General features: G+C 46.1%; 1 protein-coding gene across 2 annotated transcripts; it reads right to left on the bottom strand.

Annotated features, from left to right (window-relative positions):
• Positions 1-1,630: 1,630 nt before the first annotated feature.
• Positions 1,631-24,534, bottom strand: rhot2 (ras homolog family member T2). 2 transcript variants are annotated; one of them, XM_018097080.2, is made up of 19 exons: positions 24,399-24,534; positions 20,187-20,245; positions 19,376-19,457; positions 17,604-17,647; positions 17,317-17,370; positions 15,676-15,728; positions 15,301-15,409; positions 14,979-15,080; positions 14,235-14,333; positions 13,563-13,671; positions 13,350-13,470; positions 12,134-12,218; positions 11,186-11,331; positions 9,090-9,190; positions 6,529-6,659; positions 4,460-4,540; positions 3,684-3,806; positions 3,229-3,422; positions 1,631-2,772 (listed from the first exon to the last, which is right to left on the bottom strand). In XM_018097080.2, the coding sequence occupies exons 1-19, from the start codon at positions 24,433-24,435 to the stop codon at positions 2,655-2,657; spliced, it is 1,848 nt and encodes a 615-aa protein (XP_017952569.1). In that variant the 5' UTR covers positions 24,436-24,534; the 3' UTR covers positions 1,631-2,654.
• Positions 24,535-25,163: the final 629 nt, after the last annotated feature.

The following is a 25,163-nucleotide window of genomic DNA, read 5'->3' as shown; positions in this document are numbered from 1 at the left end:
GCAATGTAGGACGTTACCCATGCCTCCTGGTAGGGTACAAGCCAGTGGGTAATGAACCATGGACTGATTGTACTTGCCAACCATCTCAGTGATTGCTCTGCTGGTACCGGTAGTCTTTGGCTAGAAACTGCACTGTTGTACCACCAATTAAAGAGATGGCAGGGCTCATATCAGGCATTTCTCCTCAATCCCAGTTACACTGATGACAATGGCCCCCCATTTACTATTAGCCTTAGTGATCCCCAACCAGTGGCTCAGGGGCACCATGTTGCTCCCCAACCCCTTGGATGTTGCTCTCAGTGCCCCCAAACCAGGGAGTTATTTTTGAATTCCTGACTTGGGGGCAAGTTTTGGTTGAATAAAAACAAGATTTCCTACCAAATAAAGCCCCTGTAAGCTGATAGGGTGCATAGAGGCAGCCTAATAGCCAATCACAGCCCTTATTTGGCTCCTCCATGAACTGTTATGGTGTTTGTGTTGCTCCCCAAGGCTTTTTACATTTGACTGTGGCTCCCGAGTAAGAAAGGTTGGGGACCCCTGGCCTAAGCAATGTTGCTTATATTCAGTTAACTGTGGGGCCTAGGAGTTCTCGGTTCTGCTGGGAGTATATATCAGAACAATCAGTACAGCAGGGACTCGGGGGGGGGGGGGGGAGAGCGGCCGACCTTGGCTCGGATGAGGAAGTGCATTGAAGCCTATTGATATGGAACTGAAGAGCCTGGGCAATATTCTCCTTATCTAAACTGTATTAACTGTGATAATGAATGCAAACGAGTTGCTACTTCTAGGACTTCGTCAGTGCTTGGGGAAAAGCTTTTCATTGGCTAAAAATGACATTCCTCTATACCATAACCTTTTATGTTCCTATTCTGCATCACTATTGGAAATGTTATCTATATACTGAATGTATTAGCAGCCATTAGTTTGTTTCACCAAGGTATTGTAACAGGGCTGCCGTCAGGGATATACAGGGGGTGCTGCCATCATGGGGGCTCCTAATAGCAAAAGATGAGATTCACAGGTCACATTAGGGAAGGGGTTTAGGGGTGGGGTTATGTATAACTGGGGTGTGGCCATGGGACATTAGGGGTGTGGACTGTGCTACTTGCAGCACTAAGGTGGGCTAATATTTGGGGTCCCCTTGGAGAGGCCACATGATGCCAGTGTCACTATGCATTGCCACCTGCTGGAGAGATTAGAGAACTGCAGATCCAGGGAAAAAACAAAATGGTTGGTCTTTCTATGAGAGACACAAATAAAGGTGCCCATACACCTTCAGATACGCTCGCTTGGCGATGTCACAATATCGGGAGAATCCAGGCTTATTCGATCGTTTGGCCCCGGGGCCAAATGATCGATAGGTATAGGCAAAGTCGGTCTGGGGGCCGCATTGGCTCTCCGACTAGATTTTTTAACCTGCCCGATCGATATGTGGTCGATTTCAGGCCAGATATCGGTCGGTAGTGCCCATACACGGGCTGATTAGCTGCCAATATGGTCTAAGGGACCGATATCGGCAGCTAGAATCGGCCCGTGTATGGGGACTAACAGCCTTGGGGGTATCACAATACGTAATACACCATCTTCCTCGAATAACACCCACCCTTGCCAAAATCACACGTGGGACACCTTAAAAGTAATTAAAATAGGTCTTTATTCTTTACTGTCGTAAAAACCAAGTAAAATCACGGTCTCCCTTTGCTTTTCCGATGCACTTTTTCTTCCTTTAGTTCATAAATAACGAAAAAAGAAAAAAAGAAATGCGATTGATCTGATAAAAACAGAAAAACCTGGTGTCCAGTCCATCGTTATGACGATACAAAAGCTAAACAGAAACGCACATGATTGATCATGGAGGCTCCGGGGGTCCCAAGGGCACATCTGCCCGTAGCGCCGCTGGTAGGAGAACAGCAGGAACGTGGTGTCCTGCAACAGCGCGAGATGCAGATGGGTCAGCTAGGGGGGCCGCTGGGGCACCAGGAGACTCGAACAGCATCACAATGAGCCGATACGTTGGATAAAATGGAATTGTTAACACTGATGAGAGGATTGAAGTGGTTACCCCCCCCCCCCCCCGCGGCGGCCAAGGCTGGGAGGCTGTTCTATCAGAACCCTCTTATCTGCTCTTGATATAGCAGCACCATATACTGAGTAGGAACTGCCCACAGCCCGGCCAGTGAGAGGGAGTTTTACATGCAGCATATTATTGCACTTTTATGATGGAAGGCCTGATGTGATTGGGCAACCCGATAAGCATTCTTTTCACACAAGAGGTTTGGGGAAACGTTGGTTTAGTGGGAGTCGGGACAAACATACAAAAATCCTCATCTACACACAGACTTCCGCTGCTGTTAATTCACTTTGGTCATATGTGGGGCAGCTCTGCTGGGAGAAGGGGACGAGGCAGATACAAATCGCTGTAGGAAGGTTTCCATCAGTCTCTCGGTGACGCAGAGCAATTACAGGATCTTTTTGAGATGACAGCTGTGGCCCCTTTTTAGTCTTTTAGTAAGAAAGAAATAGGGTTAGAAGAAAACCATGTTCCTGTGAGGGAGCAGAAATGGCGCTTTCTGTGCTCTTCGGCCTCTCACAGTGATTAGCGAGGCAGGAAGGAGAGAGGTGGGGGGGTGTCGGTCGGTTAATAACTGGAGATGCTATTTGCTCCGCAGGAGAGCTTTGTACAGGGTGAATCCCACGACGGCAGCAACGGTAGCGCCCAATGCCACTCGCAACCAGAAGGAGGCAGTGCTGAGCTCTGTGTCATGTAGATGGCTGGGGGGCAGAGGACATATATGAGGAGATATATATATATATATTTATAAATGCCTGTGGGGCAGCAGTTATATTTCAGGTGTAATATTGGGACATTTGGTTAATATATATATTTTTGGTTTGTCCCCGAGGAAGAGCACAGTTGGGTGCTCGAAACGTCGGATCTCTTTCAATAAACCTTTTTTGTTTTTTCATAAAGTCCCTACGTGTGCGGTACTCTGTTTGCTTATTGGTATTTTTTTGACCAGCACCGAGGGCATTTGTTTGCCTGAAGGGTGTGCTCCTCTCTGTTTTTGTATATATATATATATATATATATATATATATATATACATACACATACATACAGGTATATATAGGTGTATATATATATATATTAACCAAATGTCCCAATATTATGTCCCATCGGTGAGCTGCGGGTGCTTTCCCAAAACCCCCTGCCCCGCTGGTACTTACGGAAAGGCGGCGGCAGTGGCGAGCTTGCTGTAGATGGTTCTGTCGGGGGTGCCCTGGCAGGTAAAATGGTAGGGGGGCGGCAGGCGATGCTTGTGACAGAATTCTGCGGGGGAAATTCCGTGCTGCTGTTTCACCTCTCCCTGGTCATACTTACAGCCGACAAACAGGCACGGGGTCTGGCTCTCCATATAGTGCTGCTGTTATAGGGGGGGGGAGAACATTCAGAAGGTAGTGAGAAACCCACCCTAAAGGGGAGGAAAACTGTCTAATAGCTCGGGGGCACTTAACTGGCGACCAGTCCATATGAGCAGATCTTGCTGCCACCTGAATTGTGGAAGCAGATCCCGCCCCCTCTGGTAAGGACCAATCATTTGGCCCATTCGTGGCCCCTATGATAAGTGACAGGTTCCAGTGGAGCAACAAGCAGAACTGGGACCCCCCCCAACCCCTCTCACCTTGTAGATGCTGGCACAGTAGTTGAAGGATTTGGAGTCAGAGACGTCGTACATCAAACAGGCCACGTCGCAGGGAGCGTCAGACGTCTTCAGGAACTCCGTGTCCACGTCCACTTCAAACAGCTGCCAAAAAGCAACAGTATCGTCAGTAAGTCCAATCAATAATAGGGCAGCAAGTCCAATACGCTCCCCCTTTCTAGGGGCTCTGGGTCAATCAGGGTCCCTGCCCTGTACGTTCTGCAGTTTTATTTGCATCCCCATAGGGGGAGATCTCTGCCAATCAGTTTGCTGCAATGAGGACATTTAGGCGCCTGAGGCAGAACGTTACAGCGACACCAATCCCTGGGGGTTCCCATTTAATTAGGTTGATTGGTTTTTGCTGTTAAGTGATTTGCTTCTCCAGACGCTGTATTAAGCGGCCGAGGGGCACAGCGAGTAGGTTTCACATTCGCCTTATTACTATAATAACATGTGTGACTGTGTGGGAGTTGCCATACTGTGTTTTCATAGGAAGGCTGGAAATAGGATGCATGTTTGGTGGAAAAACATAGAAAGAATGGATGCTCGTTGGCCTTTACTAAGCAATAACTTATCAACCAATCATCTGCCAGATATAGGCGCAGCCTTCTGCAACCCAGGGATTAGAACAAACTGTTCCCAAAGCCCATTAACGGGCAGCACAATGTCCTATTAATTAGCCTTGTTCATTTCCAGTAACAATGCGTTCTGTTCAATCGCCCCAGAGCCCTGTCCCATTGCACGGCCCTATAACTCACAATAAGATACTTCTCTTGGCCGCCGACCAGCACTGTATTCACAGAGTAGAACGATGGCGGCTTGTTGCTCTGCTGTTGCTCCTACGGAGAGAGAAGAAATGGGTTTGTGATTGGCACCAGGAATCAGATACAGAGGCCATAGGGGGCAGGGGATAGAGGAAGGAAATGGAAGAAATGGGTCTGTGATTGGCACCAGGAATCAGATATGGAGGCCATAGGGGGCAGGGGATAGAGGAAGGAAATGGAAGAAATGGGTCTGTGATTGGCACCAGGAATCAGATATGGAGGCCATAGGGGGCAGGGGATAGAGGAAGGAAATGGGTCTGTGATTGGCACCAGGAATCAGATATGGAGGCCATAGGGGGCAGGGGATAGAGGAAGGAAATGGGTCTGTGATTGGCACCAGGAATCAGATATGGAGGCCATAGGGGGCAGGGGACAGAGGAAGAAAATGGGTCTGTGATTGGCACCAGGAATCAGATATGGAGGCCATAGGGGGCAGGGGATAGAGGAAGGAAATGGGTTTGTGATTGGCACCAGGAATCAGATATGGAGGCCATAGGGGGCAGGGGATAGAGGAAGGAAATGGGTTTGTGATTGGCACCAGGAATCAGATATGGAGGCCATAGGGGGCAGGGGATAGAGGAAGGAAATGGGTCTGTGATTGGCACCAGGAATCAGATATGGAGGCCATAGGGGGCAGGGGATAGAGGAAGGATATGGTTCTGTGATTGGCAGCAGGAATCAGATATGGAGGCCATAGGGGGCAGGGGATAGAGGAAGGAAATGGGGTTTGTGACTGGCACCAGGAATCTAGATATGGAGGCCATAGGGGGGCAGGGGATAGAGGAAGGAAATGGGTTTGTGATTGGCACCAGGAATCAGATATGGAGGCCATAGGGGGCAGGGGATAGAGGAAGAAATGGGTCTGTGATTGGCACCAGGAATCAGATATGGAGGCCATAGGGGGCAGGGGACAGAGGAAGGAAATGGGTCTGTGATTGGCACCAAGAATCAGATATGGAGGCCATAGGGGGCAGGGGATAGAGGAAGGATATGGTTCTGTGATTGGCACCAAGAATCAGATATGGAGGCCATAGGGGGCAGGGGATAGAGGAAGGATATGGGTCTGTGATTGGCACAGGAATCAGATATGGAGGCCATAGGGGCAGGGAATAGAGGAAGGATATGGTTTTCTGTGATTGCACCAAGAATCAGATATGGAGGCCATAGGGGGCAGGGGATAGAGGAAAGGATATGGTTCTGTGATTGGCACCAGGAATCAGTATGGAGGCCATAGGGGGCAGGGGATAGAGGAAGGAATGGGTCTGTGATTGGCACCAGGAATCAGATATGAGGAGGAAATGGGTCTGTGATTGGCACCAGGAATCAGATATGGAGGCCATGGGGGCAGGGATAGAGGCAAGGAAATGGTTCTGTGATTGGCACCAAGAATCAGATATGGAGGCCATAGGGGGCAGGGGATAGAGGAAGGAAATGGTTCTGTGATTGGCACCAAGAATCAGATATGGAGGCCATAGGGGGCAGGGGATAGAGGAAGGAAATGGGTCTGTGATTGGCACCAGGAATCAGATACGGTGGCCATAGGGGGCAGGGGATAGAGGAAGGATATGGGTCTGTGATTGGCACCAGGAATCAGATATGGAGGGCCATAGGGGGCAGGGGGATAGAGGAAGGAAATGGTCTGTGATTGGGCAACCAGGAATCAGATATGGAGGCCATAGGGGGCAGGGGATAGAGGAAGGAATGGGTCTTGGTGATTGGCACCAGGAATCAGATATGGAGGCCCATAGGGGGCAGGGGATAGAGGAAGGAAATGGGTCTGTGATTGGCACCAGGAATCAGATATGGAGGCCATAGGGGGCAGGGGATAGAGGAAGGATATGGGTCTGTGATTGGCACCAGGAATCAGATATGGAGGCCATAGGGGGCAGGGGATAGAGGAAGGATATGGGTCTGTGATTGGCACCAGGAATCAGATATGGAGGCCATAGGGGGCAGGGGATAGGGGAAGGATATACTAAACAGTAGGAAGGCGTTGCGCTCACCTCTAGACTCTGCCCCAGAAATGCCCGTAGAAAGGCTGACTTGCCCGTCCCACGTGGGCCGATGACTCTGCACAGGAAGACGTTTCTCTGCGTCTGCCCCTTCTCCAAGTCTATGCTCTTCTCCCTCGTCACTATGGCAGGAAAATGATTATCAGCTTGTATCTGTACTGTGCCCGCACTGCTAATATACACCAGGGACATCAGGCCGGGGGGCTGTATATGTACCCCCCCCCCCCCGGCTGTAGAACCAACATTCCCACTTCTCTGCTGATAGATTCTTCCACTAAGAGCCATCTACACCACTAGCTATGACAGCCCCCTGGCAATGAAACGGTTAAGATTCCTCAGCTTGGAAAGCCCCTGTGACTCCTTCTTCACACAGCAATTACATTGGCAGAGAGCTGCCGGCGGGATCTCCCCCCCGAGACGCAGGTCTGTGAGATTAAAGTAGAATAAATATTCCCTAGAATAAAAAAATTATAGCAAATATTCTCTCCTGGCGTAAAGGAAAATACACAGACCCTGATTATATACGCACACTGATTGGAACCAATTACTGTATATGATACGGCTACTGGGAGTGACTACCCCCTACTGTAAATGGTAAGGATATTAGCAGTCACTGAGGGGTTCTGTGCCCATATAAAGGCACAAGGCTGCAGGCTGAGTTATACAGGGAACTCTGAGTATCACTCATGTATTATAAGGGATAATGTACCCCCTACTGTAAATGATAAGGATATTAGCAGTCACTGAGGGGCTCTGTGCCCATATAAAGGCACAAGGCTGCAGGCTGAGTTATACAGGGAACTCTGAGTATCACTCATGTATTATAAGGGATAATGTACCCCCTACTGTAAATGATAAGGATATTAGCAGTCACTGAGGGGTTCTGTGCCCATATAAAGGCACAAGGCTGCAGGCTGAGTTATACAGGGAACTCTGAGTATCACTCATGTATTATAAGGGATAATGTACCCCCTACTGTAAATGATAAGGATATTGTGACCACATAAAGCTTGGGGTGGCACCCATCCGGTTTCCCCCCCAAAAAACGCCTGTATTTCAGTATTGCTGTCCCTACAAATTTACGTGGGGATATGTCACGCCATACGTATATTAATACTGCAAACGACTGCATAGTTACTGGTGCAGTTACTCCAAATCCTTGCAGCCATAAATCTCATTAATGGAGAATATGAGAGTGCTAGCTAAATCAAGCATAAAGCCTGGAAGCCGCAGTAACTGCTGAAATAAGTGGATTTTGTTTAATAAGGCTTCTGCGGAACTCAGGTGCCAGTTCTGATCAGCCCCGTAATGGAGCGATTTGGAACAGCTACTAGGCCCATACGCCTGATAAGATTATCCCTCCATGAAGGTGCCCCAGCCCAGGCTCACTGACAGGGAAACATTCTAGCTTTATAGAAACACAGGAAGCCAATTATATTTACTTTCTAATAGAAAACTGAGCAGACATGAAAAATAACAGTAAAGTCACAATCTGGAAGCTGCCATGTTGCTGCTGTGTAGCTTCGGTTTAGCTCCTCCTATAATAGCACACTGAAACTCCCTTAATGTATTTGGCCTAAGCCATGTCTGACTGAGCGATATATATGGTCAGGCTCATAAGTAACAAATAAAAAAAGGCTTCTATGCAACATAACAGTAAGTACTGAGCTCAGACTATCCCTTAGGAGCTGATGGGTTAATATAAATATAAAGAAAGCTTTGCTACAGGACCGATAACTTGTAGCAACCAATCAGCAGGTTATCATTTACCAGTCAGCCGCCTACAAAATGATTGGTTGCTCTTGGTTACTAAACCTGGGCAAATGTTGTGCTTTTAATTTCGTTACCACATTAAGGTTCTCCTTACTGCTGTACAGATTTATTCCAAGGACACTGCTTTGGGAAAGAACATGGGATATGCTTAACTTTACAGGCTGGTCGGGCACCCTAGGCAAACCAGCCGGCCGGGCACCCATGGCAAACCAGCCGGCCGGGCACCCTAGGCAAACCAGCCGGCCGGGCACCCTAGGCAAACCAGTCGGCCGGGCACCCTAGGCAAACCAGCCGGCCGGGCACCCTAGGCAAACCAGCCGGCCGGGCACCCTAGGCAAACCAGCCGGCCGGGCACCCTAGGCAAACCAGCCAGCCGGGCTCCTGCCATATTACTGCACATGTTCGCTCATGTGCATGTTGGGTGAGGGTGCAGGGGTGCCTTGGGTGACCGTCCAGCTTGGTCGCCTCTGGCCCTAGGCAGGTACCCCTTCTGCTGACCCCTAGTTCCGGCCCTGACAGTTGTAAATCAAAGGGTGCCAGACCAAATTCTGACAATGATGGAAAACTTAAAGTGAGCCTGACATGTCCCGACAACTCCATCCGGGCTGCAAGCAGCGCAGTCAGCTGATAGGTTGGTTTCTTTGTCCCCCGCCCCTCAGAAACCAGCCAGGCACATATCCCTCACCCAAAACCTGCTGCTTGTCCACAGCCAAAAGCATCATATATATATATATATATATATATATATATATATATAGGTATATAAGCACATTACATACCTGTGATGGCGTGCGTCTGGCTCTCCTGCTCACACAGGATAGGGTACCCCAAGTACCCCAGGTGTTCCAGGCAGCGATGGACATCCAGATAAGCCACCAACCTGCCAAATTAGGGATAAAGATATGAAGGAGACGGCACAGCAGTCGCACAACTGTCTCTTTATTGTTACAGCACTGAATGAGTTTATGCAGAATCTGCCTGAGAGAAGAGCCTAAAAAAATCTATACACATGAGTATAAATAGCCACAATCCAATAGGGCTGAGATTTAGGATACTTCTCACCTGAACAGCTTACACTCTAGTAGCCTATACAGAGGTATATACACTGGAAATACACTGGAAATGACTGGCTGAAGTTGCTGGGAGCTGTAATGAAGCAAGAGCTATAGAGGTGTAAATAGGTGATGGTTTAGGGAATGCGGCAAATGAAGCAGTGCCTGGGGGACTCAGCAATAGCGCGGAAGCTGACAGCTGGAGATGAAAAGGGAATGGCTGTGAGGCTTGTTAGAGGCAGGAGCGGCATCCAAACAGCACGCATAAAAAGAATAAGCAATGTAACTCGGAGCCTTGAAGTTATCAGACTGATAGGTACCCCTGGCAGCTAACCTGTATGTGTCCGGGGCACGCAGATATTCTGAGATTGGCACAGGGCTGCGGGAGGGGGCAACTAGTGATCTGAAGGCTGCTGGGAGTTGGAGAGAGAAGGGATGAAAGGAGAGAGGGGGTTGTGCAGCAGTCGGCCCAATGCAAACACAGATAATTCAGTATAACAGTGATTTTTCCATCATGGGTGATGCCAGCTGCATGGGTGGTGCCCGCCCTGTATGCCCTCCCTGCAGGCACCTGGACATGCCAATAAAACTATTCCTAAGAGACAGAGGACACAGTCTGGGGCCCAGGGCATTTAATCACAGGGCAATTTAGCTGTGTTTTTGCTTGTCATTGGCAAGGCTACGGGGTGGGACGTATTAACGCCATTAAATGGGAACCTTTGCGCCGTAAATCAGCCCAGTGGAAAAGCCCCGCTGCTTTAACACTATTAACCTTAGCAACAGAGGCAGAGGGGTCGCTGCGTGACGCAGGGAGGGTTACCATCCATTATTACAATCAGCACGTCTGCTCAGCTCTTGCCTCTCTCCCCCTTCCTTCTCCTCCTCTCCCTCCCATCACCTCTCTCTCCTCATCCCTTGTCTGCTCACTCCCCCTCCCATCTCTGCTGAGAGCTGCAGCATGGAAGCTACTGAGACCAAGCTAAAATGGCAGCTGCTATCTTAAACAAGGGGGAGCTTCTAAGACTCAGGTATGGTAAAGCTTTCTACAGAATAAATACAGCATTCTTGTTTGCACTATTGTGGCTAAGCAGTTGGCAAGAAAATGTCAAAATGCCTTTGCTTCTCCTTTAAAGAAGGAAAGGTAACAACTAAGTAAGCTTTATCAGAAAGGTCTATGTAAATACAGCCATAAGCACTCACAGTCCTCTATCAAAAGAAACAGGATTTCTTGTCTCTGTAATTCCTGTGCCAGAGTCTGCACAGCTCTCTCCTCTCTCCCTCCTCCCCTTAGGAATGTGTGATCTGAGCCAATCAGCAGGAAGCTTCCTGATAGTCTTACAATCTGGGCATGTATAAGGGTCTAGGTGCAGGAGAGTGGCATCATGGGAATTTTGTTTACAGAGCTCAGTGTTTTTTTTTCCTGAGGCTTCTGATCATCTGAATGGGAGAAATATGGGGAGACTTAAGGGCACTATTGAGAGAACTGAGGGTATGCCTGCAGCTTGAGATTAACTCTTTACTAGCCTTTCCTTCTTTAAAGAAAAGCAAATGGGGACTTTGCAGGCACCTCCTTAATAGCCTTAAACAGAAAATGTCCTTCCTGGTAACACTAAAGAGGCCGACTGATTAAGAGACCTGCAGGCTCATTTATTAACATTGGTGCTAAGTTGCACATAGCAACAGCCAGGGAACTGCCTGGCATTTAATGGGTTTATAGGCAAGCAGAGAATGAGGCCCAGCACAATACATTCCTATTACATATTCCTTAATATCAGCACAAGAATAAGGGCATGGGAACAGAGAGAGAAATAGTAGAAGCTTACGTCCACTGGCAGAGGTATCCGTGCAGGGGCAGGTAGCCCCCTTGTGCAGTGCATACGGTGCTGGCTAATTCGGGACCCCACGGGGTGTATGGGAAGACACTGAAGAAACTCTGAAGCTCTGAGGGGCTGAGAGCGCCATCTTCATCCTGAGGAAAGAGGCAGCAATACTATCAGTAAGGAAATTATTATTAACCCATAAGAATATATATGTCAAGTTAAGGATTTAGAAATGAGGTGTTTTCCCATGTACGTCAGACGTCAGACTTCTTGCCTAGTATTGGACATAGCAGGAATCCAGTGAAAGCCTAAAACAGCCGATAACAGATTGAAAGCTTCTAAACTGTGCGGCTGCTCCGTGCTACGAACATTGGGCTGCAATAAGCCACGGGCTCAGGAAGGCAGAGGGCTCATAATCTGGGATTCAGGGGGCCGAGTCCCAAGTAGAATAGAGCCTCTTGAATAAACATTCCATGATCCCTCAAAGCATTTGATTGGCAGTGTCCCTTATAAGACATTTACCCATTTAACCCCCTCTGGTGTTGGCCCTGATGGATGGGCTCAATATACATGATGGGGGGGGGGGCAAGTAAAACAATTAGGACAAATATACAGGCTGTTCTGATAAAATCTTTATGTGTGTGTTAAATCTGATTTTGAGTTGTTGGTGGGTTTTGTTCTGATGAATGATTGAACCAAACAGGATGGAAACATCTGTACAAAGGTTGCACCAAGTCTAGTAACCCATAACAACCAATCAGCTGTAAGCCATGACCAGCCTAGTGCTATCAGACTATAGAATCAGACTATAGTTCTATATGGGTGAGACATGTCAGTATACATAATAAGCTGGTAAAACCCCATCTACAGACATACACCCAAGTGCCTTATCCCTCTGTTTTATAGTAAAGGCCACTAAAACACCATTTTCTGTCTCTCTCTCTTTCTCACCAGATCATGTTTCTCGAATGCCTTCTGCAAGAACTGGTAGCCGAAGTGGTTCAGTTCCGTTGAGGACTCATGAGGAATGCGCAGCCTGCAGGAGGAGGAGAGCATTGCAGTAAGATGGTTAAAGGAAACAGAAGGGGAGAAAAACAGCAGTCACCCAGAATGCCGCTGGAAGAGAGGGCAAAAAGCAGAGCAATTCTCAGATTACAGCCTAAACAGTATTGTCTCTGGGTCACTAGGTCAAGTGGTAATTGCAAGGGGATTACTAATAAGGGGGCTATGGATAGGAACACTGTGCCCTGCCTAAGACACTGTAAGCTGTGCCAAAGTCTTCATAGTAGTTTAATAGGAAAAAGCAAAGGGAAATGAATACTCTCAACACTCAATACTTCCATTAGAGCAGTGTTCCCCAACCAGTGGCTCGTGGGCAACATGTTGCTCCCCAACCCCTTGGATGTTGCTTCCAGTGGCCCCAAAGCAGGTGCTTATTTTAGAATTCCTGACTTGGGGGCAAGTTTTGGTTGCATAAAAACCCAGTATAATGCCATACACAGCCTTCTGTAGGCTGCCAGTCCCCATAGGGTCTATTAAGTTGCTAATTATAGGTCTTATTGCTACCCTGGGAACCTTTTTCATGCTTGTGCTGTTCCCCAACACTCTTTGCATTTAAATTTGGCTCAGGGGTATAAAAAGTTGGGGATCCCTGCATTAGACAAAGAGAAAATAATGAGACATGGCATAGTGAGAGATGGCAACTCAGCCATGCAATAACAAGGTTGGCAGAGGGGGCTCAGTTGTCTGTACTATGTCACTAAATAACAATTGAAGACGTCCAAGAAACGTTGGAGAAGCAAGGATATCCACTTTAAAAAACGACTTTATTCATCCATTAAAAACATCACGCCTGACGCGTTTCTTGGAGTCTTCAATTGTCATTTGGTTTATCTCCCTTAAGTTACTGGTTCGGGGCTCCAAGAACCCTGGACCAAATTTGGAATATGGCGAGTCTTCATTGACTAAAGCTAACATGTTTTGCTGTGGTCTGTGACTTCCGATGCACTAGCGACAGACCCTGGGTCTCTCCTCTCACTCGGTATGAACCTAAACAATTATCTCAGCATTCGTAGCGTTTTTTGTTGTTGTATTGAGTTTAATATGACTACTCAATTCTCTACTTAAATGTAGTTTTTTTTGTACTTTTTGTGTCACTGCCACTTACGGTGGGTAGAGGTAGTCATCTGTCAGTTCCAGTGCATCGTCGTATCCAAAACGTCTTAAGATGGTCCACGTGGTCTCATGGCGGCCTCGCTGGATGAAGAGGGTGTTGAGGAACAGGAAGCCTGTGAGACAGAAAAAAGTCCTAAGGTATTAAATAACATTCCTATGAAAATGTGCCATGTCTGGTTTAAGTGCCCTGCCTCGTATTCCATACCGTTTAGTGTCAGTCCATTATCTCGTACTCCATCTGCTGTGTTCTTCTTAACCACCATCTTCACATCTTCCAGAGCTTGAGGAGCTAATGGGTTCCCAAAGCAGGACTGCTGCCTCCCAGGAAGAGGGGTTGGAAACAATGACACGAATGAGATAGGAGGGACGTAAAGCAAAGTCATTCAAGGAGAGACGGGATAGGGAAAGAAACAGGAAAAAAACAGAGAAAGAGACAGTTAATACAGTTCAGGGAACAGTATTAAAGGGTATCTAAACCCAAAAATGAATTGCCATTGAAAGCTGCTGACCCATAAGCCTTTTAATAGCAATTAATACTGTTTTATGCAGGGTTGGGTAGAAGTGTATTGGGACAAAAATGTATGTGTCAGGCAGGGGTCTGCTAAAACAGATCTGAGCAGGTCTCTACTATAAGTAAAGGTGGCCATACACGGTAAGATCCACTTGTAGGTCAGCAATATCGGCCGAGGGCCAAACAATCAAATTACAACACATCGGTGCTGTCAGATCGGGGGCAGCATTAATGAGCAGATGTGGTCCCCAATCCACCGGAAAATAAAACCTGCCCAATCAAGATCTGGCAGTTTATGGCATTTCTAGGGTTAGGATGGCCTACATTCTACATTCCAGAGCTCAGTTACTGGATTCCGGAAGGTACCTGGAAGAAGTTCAGCTCTTCGTCGCTGAGGATTTGATTGTTGTCCTGCTCAGAGATGGTGAAGATTCGCGTTAAGGCCTTTTTGCACTGTGGCCTAAGCTAGAACAGAAATACTTAATAAGAAGCCATTGAGAACACTAGTTGAATTCCCAAACTCAGGCTTTGTACCCTGTCACTGCTGATGTAGCTTGTGCCCCCCCCGCCAACCGCTGCAACAATAAGGCTGATTAATCAGATTCAATGGCTGCTGCAAAGGTTACCATTTTCCTGTACAATGGCGCTAATGACTGGGTAAACATGGCTGAAGGCACGCTCACAGCTGGCAGCCTGTTTAGTGTATTGTGTGGCGTTGGGCCCCTCATAAATATATATTTGTTACAGTGCAACATGCTGCTAGGCATACAAATTCCCCATAGCCTTACACAGCCAGGGGGCCTGCCAATATCCGGGTGATGAAGCCCTAAATAATAACCTATGCACAATAATAAGAAGAAAACATTTAGTACCCTAATTACAGTAAGGTGATTGTTCCATTTCCACCCGGGCTGAAAGATCAGCAGATGTAAATAAGGTTAAATGTCTAGGAATCCTACTGGGGCCCATTTACTTAAATAGGAGTTATGTTGCACCACTGCAATTACCAATCAGACTGCTTCAAAAAGTAAAAAATAACATTTAGTTGTTAGTAAATGACCCCATTAACCCCCTTTTTTACACCGCTGGCTCCATTCCCTGCCTTCTCACCTGTTTCTCTTCCGGGTCGTACAGCGGGGCTGTGGGGTGCAAGACTGCCTTCTGAGCATAGTAGAAGACCTCGGAAATGTTCTTCAGGTTCTTGGCTGAACACTTGAAAGGAAAACACCCTCTTAATTTAACCTGTTTATGCAGAGCTGCCACTAGAAATCCCCAGGGCTCCATACTATTTAGCAACCAAGCCCTCCCACCCCCAGGGGACCCCAGTTATTAGCCCACCACTGCCTGGGACCTCATTCTGCCAGACCATCAAGCCATATATATCTCAGCAAAGAAGCATCCTGTGATCTGACTGATGCAGGCAGCTGATTACCTCCACACAGGTCTCAATCTCAGAGAACTGGTTCATGATAGGAAGAATGGATTCCATGGAGCTGCCACACTGAAGGTCTGATTTGTTCCCCACTAGGATTATGGGAAGCCTGAGTAAGTGACAGAAGCATGTTATGGGAGGGCATACAGTCAGAGAATACCTTGGTACTCAAACCCCCAGGTGTAATAAAAGGCACTAAGTTTGGTGATGTGCAGTAACCGATAGCAACCAATAAGATATTTGCTTTTAAACAGGTGACCACTAAATGCTACCTACTGACTGGTTGCTATGGGTTACTGCACCTAGGCAACTTAAGTGCATTTTATTACATCACCCCCAAAGAAAGGAATCCCTCATTGTAGAAGACATCCTTACCGGGAGTTCCGTTCCGCGTTGCCATTCACCATGGGAATCCATTTGGAACCGATCTGAGAAGGATAAATAAAAGATGGTGGAACACAGCCAAGCTGATTGCAATTATAGTTTAAACATGGGCATATGAGTGGGCTAAGGTCAATTATTATTGGTTATAAATAAAATGGGCAGGATTTGGACAGGCGGTGGGTATGCTTGGGTGTAAGGGTGAGGTTGGTGCAGATTGGGGGCTTGACAAGCATGCATTAGAGAGGAATATAATTTTTTTTCAATTGTGTGCCTTCTTCTTGGATGGCAGGGACCAGTGGGCAGAATAGTAATACGCAGGAAAGGGAAAGTTGAGGCTGTGACTACAAAATTAATATACAACAAGATGTCCCCTGAACCCATATCAATATAGAGAGAACATTAAGACATTTTGTTCATTAAGCTACCAAGCAATGCCCTTCTCTTCAAGAAAAAACAGGCATTGTTTGTCCATATATTGCAATATATTCAAGGTGGACGACTACATCACAGTCATCCCCGGTCTGGCCAGTCCTATTTGCTTGCTTTCAAGGTTAAAACTCCCAAATGGTTGCCCTTTTTATTGGCTCCACTGGGATCACCTGACTGTAGCTGGGAAGAAATAATGAATGTATTATGAAGCAGTAGAATTCTTAATGAACCAGATGAAGGTGACCGTAGGAATGGCCAGACCGGGGATGACATTGACTTGGTCGGCTTAGTAGGCAGGGCCCAAAGGACAGTTAGGAACTAAGGAATATGGGGTCTCTATATTTTTAATTGCAGCTCTGCACGACACACAACTTATAAATCAAATTCTAGCCCCAAACCAGGCCGATAGCCAGCAAAAAAAGTGCCCCAGTCCTCCCTTTCAGCATGAAAACACTCTAGGTGCAGTCAAAAAGCACTAGTCCACATCACTGCCATGTGTATCTCATTCAAATGATGGGGAGGCTGAATTGGTGTTGTCGGGGGGGCTTCCCAGGTGGCTTATAAAGTGCCAATGGAAAATAACATCATTTATAAACACTAGGCAAATTTCCACCTGGGCAGTTACCCATGGCAACCAATTGGATGTTTGAGTTCATTGTTCAACTTGCAAAGGTCTTAAAAAAGCTAATCACTGATTGGTTACTATGAGTAAAGGTTCCCATACACGGCCGATCCGCTCACTTGGCGATGTTGCGAAGCGAGGGGATCTTCTCCCGATATCCCCACCTACGGGTGGGCGATATCAGGAGAATCCAGGATAATTTGATCGTTTGGCCCTGGGGCCAAACGATCGAATTATAACGACGGGCATAGAAAAAGTCGGTCTGTCCCCGATGCGGTCCCCGATCCGACTAGATTTTCTAACCTGCCCGATCGAGATCTGGCCAATTTCAGGCCGGATATCGGTCGGGCAGGCCCATCGGTAGTCCCCATACACGGGCTGATTAGCTGCCGAATCGGTCTAAGGGACCCATATCAGCAGCTAGAATCGGCCCATGTATGGGGACCTTTACAGGCCAGGTGCAAATTTGCCCAGTATTTATAAATGAGCATCTGTGCTTTTACTGATGGTAAGAAAAACGTGGCTCACTGATTCTGTAACTGGATCTGCTCTGGGTTCTGATATAATCACAAGGAGCTCACCTTTTCAATGGTTTCTAGATCCGTAACATCATATACAACGCACACAACGTTTGCCTGCAGGACGCAAGGAGGAGAAAATGATTATACACGGCCAACAAGGGTGAAACAGCTATTGTTTGGTACACAATGGGCTTGGGAGGCCGAATATAAGACACATGCCCTTTGTAGGAATGCGACTACTGACTAAACATTCCGCCCTTCTAAACCCAGGCCTACGGGTGTCACAGCATTCTCTGAAGCAGCGCTGGTAATAGCAATGTTAGTGACAAATGACAATTGAGACTCACCTTTGCAATCTCTTCCCTGAGTTCATCCTCTGTCTGTTCTACACCTGAAAAGCACAATGGGATAAATGCCTGTGAAGCCAGCTAAACGGATTTAAAGGAGAACTTAAGCCTACAAATGAATATAACAAATAAGCAATCACTGCCCAACCACATTGCGGTCTGAATAGGTGGGCGCTTGCCGTTGTGTGTGCCATAAACTCAGCCATTACTAGGAACTATAACGCCAAGTGAGCACGGTTTTATAGAAAAGAGGTCACGACTGACAATATAATAAGCTTTTATGAGACGCTAGGCAAGACGCAATATGGATTGGAGATACACTTTGCCTAAGATGGATGCTCGACCTTTAACAATATGACCGGTGCCAGTAAATCTGGCTGAGTGGGCAGAGTGTTACTGTACACGGGACTTTTTTATACTGGGCTCTTTGTGTAAAAAGCAATATAGGTAGAAGGATATGAATAGCCACAGCAATCTCTGCCTTTATAGCAAATGTATTAGCATTTATCATTTATGAATGATCTGAAAGCCAAAGATCAATGATACAAAGTTTTGCAGAACAGAATACATTTCCTTTGGAGCAGAGCCCCCCCCCCCCCCCCCCCCCCCCGCAGCAGGTCCAGAATGAGATGCAAAATAGGCCCTAGCATTTCAGTTACACAGAGGCCCAAACAGAACCCCAAAGGGCCACTAGCCACAAAGCAGCCCCTCTGGCATTTGCAGAATCCACAGATTGCCAGTCCAGGCCTGTCTCTCACCCCCATGTACTGGATGGGAAGCGTCTGATTGTAAGATTTGGGGGTTTCTGGATACCCTGTGACTACAGGCCTGGCACAGAGTAGGGGCTTCTGAACCCATGCCATCCCACCCCCCCTCTGATGACATCATAAGTAATGTCACAATGAGGGCAGGAGAGGTTGCAAGATAGGAGGGGCCTGAATGATCAGAACAGTAGAAGGTATTAGATGCACTGGCATCCATGGTACAGGATCTGGTCTGAATCATATGGGGGAAGCATACATTATTGGGACTAGTTTGGCCCATAACCATGACCCTGTAGCTGGGATGTTGCAGCTGTGAACATTCTTTTAAGATGAATAAAGGTGGCTATTCAATGAGCCGATGTGGTCCACGATCCGACTAAATTTTTAAACCTGCCCGATCAAAATCTGCCCAATTTCAGGCCAGATGTTGGTTGGGCAGGCCGTCGTTAGTGCCCATACACAGGCCAATAAGCTGCCGAATCGGTCTAAGGGACCGATATCAGCAGCTAGAATCGACCCGTGTATGGCCACCTTTAGGGCCTGACCAACCTGTGTACTAAAAGACTGAACCTGACACATGGTCCAAACAGGCAGGTATAGCAAACCCTAAATGAAAGTGCTTTAAAGTAATTAAAATATCATAAACTGTTCCCTTGCACTGGTAAAAGTTGCGTGTTTGCTACAAAAACACAACTATAAGCTGCTGTGTAGCCAAGGGGGCATTCAAGCTGGAAAAAAGGAGAAAAGGCACAGGTTCTATAGCAGATAACAGATAAGCTCTGTAGACTATAATGGGGTTTTATCTGTTATCTGCTGAGTAACCTGTGCCTTTTCTCCTTTGAATGGCTGCCCCCATGGCTACACAGCAGCTTTGTTTATATAACCTATAATAGTCTCTCTGGGGCAAACACACTGTTGTACCAGTGCAGGGTAACAGTACATTATACTGTAATTACTTTTATACACTTTCATTTTTGGTGTTCCTGTTACCGCAAAGATTTTGTATACCTGAGTAATCGACGATGTGTGTCGGGATGCGCTCTGGGGTCACGTCAGCAGGAATGGTGATTTCTTCCGCACGAGATGGAACCTAGATAAATGTGAAGAATTTCCATCAGTTATTATTAACCCAATAAAGTCCTGGTAAGGAGAGAAAACACCAAAGCCAACTTGTTTACAGATAGGTCACAAAATATGCATTAAAAGGGGGAGTTCGCTTCACAAAATGTGATTTCTCACAGGACATATCAGCAACAGAGGTATCGAATTATGACAGTTTTAACTTTAGTAAAGCTCACGGAGCATGCTCAGTAGGGGCTGAAACTATTGCTGCTGGGAAATGTATCAAATAATGTATGAATTGTATTGAAATGATTCATTTGAGAAGGTGAACGGGCCCTTTAACACTGTTAGAAACCTGCATTGGGGCTAGTACCCGCAAATCAGTCAGGTTTTTGGCAGAAAGTCCCTGATACAATGACTGTGTGGGCTAAATCCCTAAACAAATCCTGGATTTGGTGCATCCCTAAAGGACATGCTAGGGCTAATTTTAAATACTGGGACGTAAGCCACAGCAACCAATCAGTTTTTTGCTTCTGTTGTTCTACTTGCCACCGACTGAAAAAGCTAATCACTGATTGCTGTGGGCTACCAGCCAGATGCAGATGTGCCCAGTGCTGGTAAATAAGCAAGTGTCATCTTTTCTATGTGGCAATCTTGTAAAAATGAAACATGAATATATTAGTTCCCCTTTAATCTCTAGGGCAGTGGTTTATGGAATAGTAAGGGTACAGGGTTAGTGGGTACACAGTGAACTTACTTCATCGGGGAACTCTTCTCCCACCAGAGCCATAATCAGAGACGTCTTCCCCACCTGGGCTGCAGCACAAGAAAGAAAGAAAGAAGGGTTCAGTGAGGAGTAATACAGAAATATCTGTCACGGAACCAGGCAACACGACGGTAACGCCCAGCAGAGCCAGATAGGTACACCTGACATCTGTGGCATTGGTTCAGACTGAGGGTACTGTGCTCATGAACCAATCAGAAAGAAAAGTGGAGTGCAAGTGGATAATTATGGTACCTTCCAACCAGTAATATATATATATATATATATATATATATATATATATATATAAGACAAAAGGCAAAAATACACTTGAAATATGAAAAGATGGCCTACCAAGATCCAAGATAGGGAACTGCTGCAGATAATGCTGAAGGCCTGGTTCATTACTGTTATAGGGCCACTGAACCTATGGGCTGATACAGCAAGTTTCACATAGAAAACAGCCAGATTCATTTTAAGGCTTTAGTTCTCCTTTAAACTCAATGTTTGGTCACTATTCAAAAGAAAGGAAGAGAAGCCTTTGTGTTGCTGCCAGATCTGTTTCCATAAAGAAGGGAATTCACACCTTTCTGCACAATTCTTTTATTTGTAATATGAATCAGTGTGAATGAGTAATATGGGCACCACCCTGCATATTCCTACCCTGTGGCGCACTTACAACTCTACAACATTATTAGGTACTTGGATTCAGACGTCTGCTTTTCAATATGACCTTTGGGGAAAAGTATAGTTTATGCCCCGAAACAGCCAGCGGAATGGCAGATTCCACTTGCAAATACAGGTATGGGATCCCTTATCCGGAAACCTGTTATCCAGAAAACTCAGAATTACGGAAAGGTCGTTCCCCATAGACTCCATTTTAATCAAATAATTCAGTTTTAAAACTGATTTCCTTTTTCTCTGTAGTAATAAAACAGTACCTGTACTTGATCCCAACTAAGATATAATTACCCCTTATTGGGGCAGAACAGCCCTATTGGGTTTATTTAATGGTTAAATGATTCCCTTTTCTCTGTAATAATAAAACAGTACCTGTACTTGATCCCAACTAAGATATAATTACCCCTTATTGGGGGCAGAACAGCCCTATTGGGTTTATTTAATGGTTAAATTATTTCCTTTTTCTCTGTAGTAATAAAACAGTACCTGTACTTGATCCCAACTAAGATATAATTACCCCTTATTGGGGCAGAACAGCCCTATTGGGTTTATTTAATGGTTAAATGATTCCCTTTTCTCTGTAATAATAAAACAGTACCTGTACTTGATCCCAACTAAGATATAATTACCCCTTATTGGGGACAGAACAGCCCTATTGGGTTTATTTAATGGTTAAATGATTCCCTTTTCTCTGTTATAATAAAACAGTACCTGTACTTGATCCCAACAAAGATATAATTACCCGTTATTGGATACAAAACAATCCTATTGGGATTAATTAATGCTTTATTGATTTTTTAGTAGACTTAAGGTATGGAGATCCAAATTACCGAAAGACCCCTTATCGGGAATACCGAGCATTCTGGATAACGGGTCCTATACCTGTATAGAGGAATTAAATATTGTGCACACAAAATGAGCTAAGGCAAAATATGCCTATATGTCTCTATACATCTTGCAGGCTGCCGTCCAGTAAGAACCAGACAGTGATCCGGATGTGTTTATTCTGACGAGCACCTTGAATGTCACAATAATGACTGGGTGACAATCTGAAACCATACTTTTTAATATTAGCAATTTCTGAGTCGTTTCTAATTAGCGCAAAGTAACCCCTGGGACTCTCAACCCAATTAATGGGGGAGATCTGCAACCCATAATGCTTTTACCAGTTGCTTATAAATATAAGGGCTCATTAAACACCAGAAGGGGGGCCCCTGCACTCTGCCCTGATTAGGGGTGAGGTTTGGGCAAGGAAGAGCTGTTTGTGGGGTGGCATGGCCAGCAGTTTTATTTAACAACCATGCCTGTACTAAATGCCAGATGTTAAAGTGATACTGACACCAGAAATTAAATCTTTTTTACTTCTATAATAATATTGTATTTGCATGCTATTTTCATTTTGCCATAAAAGTATTTTAACAATGCTTTCACGTTACCTATATGATCCCCCATGTTTCTCTATGAGGGGGCGGCCATATTTGTGCAGCATTAGGCCGTTAGCATTAGAGGCTATAAGTGACAGGTTGAGAAGGGACAGTCAGGTTTGGGAACAATTACTTACAAAAGCAGCCCTATCTGCCACAAACCATCAACAGGACCTATAGGGAACTTTTAATATACATTAAAAGTATTTTTTTTTTTTAAAAGTGTCAGTATCACCTCAAGTATGGGCAGGGGTCTAAGTATAGAGGAAGCAGTCCATGCAACAGCAGGGGGGCCCAGGGGGTATAGGGGGCCCTGTTGGGCACTATCTGATAAGCAGCTTCATAACTATAAAATATGTTATTCACAACGTTTAGTGGGTTGTAAGGTGATTTGGGACAAGGTTAATAACATGCCAGGAGATGCCCGCACAGAGCTGCCAGGCACAATCCATATACAGGTATTGCACAGTTATGCTTTAGGCACAGCGTGTAGGTAGCGGGAAACAAGGCACTTTGCACCTTGAAAGGCACCAAACCTTTTTTAAAAATTCCAGGCGACTCAGTAGCGAAAACTAGTGAGTGATTAGTTGCAGAGACCGCTATGCTATCCTGTGGCAGAGAAGTCGCTGCCATTAGTCACAGCGACTGACTTAATTAAAAGTTGTGGCGACTAATCGCCCCGTGTGTCTTTGCCCTAAGCTATAGAACAGGCAGAAGTTGTGATTGCTGGAGGGGGGGGGGCAAGAATATACAGAAGGTGCCTGTGGGGCAATGGCCGATGTTACTAATTGGCAAGGAACATACACAGAAAGGGCGGCTGCTACTGTTTTCCAGACAAGAAGGCCGCTCTGCTTATTGGTTATCCATTTATAATGTGTGGGTCAAAGGCCCCGTCACCCAACCTTTGCATTGGGCCCCACTGTGCCATGAACTTATTGTACAGCGCTGCGGAATATGTTGGCGCTTTATAAATAAATGTTAATAATAACAATAATAATCTTGTAGATTGTAAGCTCTTTTGGGCAGGGCTCTCTTCCCCTCTTGTATCGGTTATTGATTGCTTTATATGTTACTCCTTGTAGATTGTAAGCTCTTTTGGGCAGGGCTCTCTTCCCCTCTTGTATCGGTTATTGATTGCTTTATATGTTACTCCTTGTAGAGTGTAAGCTCTTTTGGGCAGGGCCCTCTTCACCTCTTGTATCAGTTATTGATTGCTTTATATGTTACTCCTTGTAGAGTGTAAGCTCTTTAGGGCAGGGCTCTCTTCCCCTCTTGTATCAGTTATTGATTGCTTTATATGTTACTCCTTGTAGATTGTAAGCTCTTTTGGGCAGGGCTCTCTTCCCCTCCTGTATCGGTTATTGATTGCTTTATATGTTACTCCTTGTAGATTGTAAGCTCTTTTGGGCAGGGCTCTCTTCACCTCTTGTATCGGTTATTGATTGCTTTATATGTTACTCCTTGTAGATTGTAAGCTCTTTTGGGCAGGGCTCTCTTCCCCTCTTGTATCGGTTATTGATTGCTTTATATGTTACTCTGTATGTGCAATGTATGGAACCCACTTATTGTACAGCGCTGCGGGATATGTTGGCGCTTTATAAATAAATGTTAATAATAATAATGAACTTGTGGCCCTGACCCAGCAGCCCTTTGGCACTAGCTGGGCTCCCTGCTACTTACCCCACTGTTCCCTGCTGCAGGCTGCAATGACTTCCATACAGACTGCAATTAGCTTTAGCATAGGAATGTTATACTAGTGCCAGTTATAAAGGGCCAGTTCCACATCAAACTAAGGGGATAATGTAATAAGAAACACACATTCCAGCAGCAGAGCAATGCTTTGGGTTGGTTGCTATTGGTTACTAGAACACATTGCACCTGTAAATATTTTACAGTCACTGGCAAATGCCATTCCCGCCCAGCCACATGCACAGGGAGCTGCACACACACAAGCCATATATACTGTATATATATATATATACACACACACAGGTGCATGGATACCGCCCAGAGGTCACACTGACACTGCTCCGTATCTCTATACCGCCCCCCACAGGGGGTGATTCAACCACCCACCAACGGTCACATGATTCCCACTCACCCTCCCCCAGCAGGAGAATCCGCACGTCCCGCTTCATGGCTCCGGTGCCGCCCGGGGACTTCCTTTACCGCCAGTGACAGAATTTCCCCCTACTTCCGGGTTCCCTTGCCTGAAGGGGAACGTCACTTCCGCCACGCTCCCGAGAGCGCGGTTCTGATTGGCTGGAGTTGGGCGGCTTGGGTGTTGCCATGGTGGCAGGGGGCGGAGCTTGCCAAGGGACCTGGGATACAGCACGTATACCTGGCGCTGGCGGTTACAGGTACAGCGGGGTAATGGGGCAGGGATACGTGTGTGAGAGTGTGGGGGAGGCAGAGCCCCCTCTGGTGTGGGGAATAAAGTTCCGCCGGCAACTTGTAGGACAGTATGAGAAAATGGGGGCCCAATGGGATGTTTGAGTCAGATCAGAGGAGATAGTATTTTTTTATTACTTTTTTCCCTACCCTCTACAATCCCTCTCCCCACAAATAAGGAGCTCTGTATAAACAAGTCCCCCCACAGATGCAGCTTTTGAGCTAATTACACAGAGGTTTCCCAGCACTTTTACTGACTACTCCTCCCCAAACATTGCTTTTCCCTTGAGTTGAGTGTGTCTAAATCTACTTTCTGACATATCTATTTCCTGTATGGCTCAGGACTGAAATCCTGTCCTTGCTTTATGGCAGGGATTATTAGATAATGAAATAATAGTAAGCTAAAAGGCTTGTGGTGCTGCTGCTTGGAGTGGCTGATCAACCAATAAGGGTGAAGACACACGGAGCTACTAGT

The sequence above is a fragment of the Xenopus tropicalis genome, chromosome 9 (genome assembly GCF_000004195.4).
Source record: "Xenopus tropicalis strain Nigerian chromosome 9, UCB_Xtro_10.0, whole genome shotgun sequence".
Classification (NCBI taxonomy): domain Eukaryota; kingdom Metazoa; phylum Chordata; class Amphibia; order Anura; family Pipidae; genus Xenopus; species Xenopus tropicalis.
This window is presented reverse-complemented; position numbering and strand designations above follow the sequence as displayed.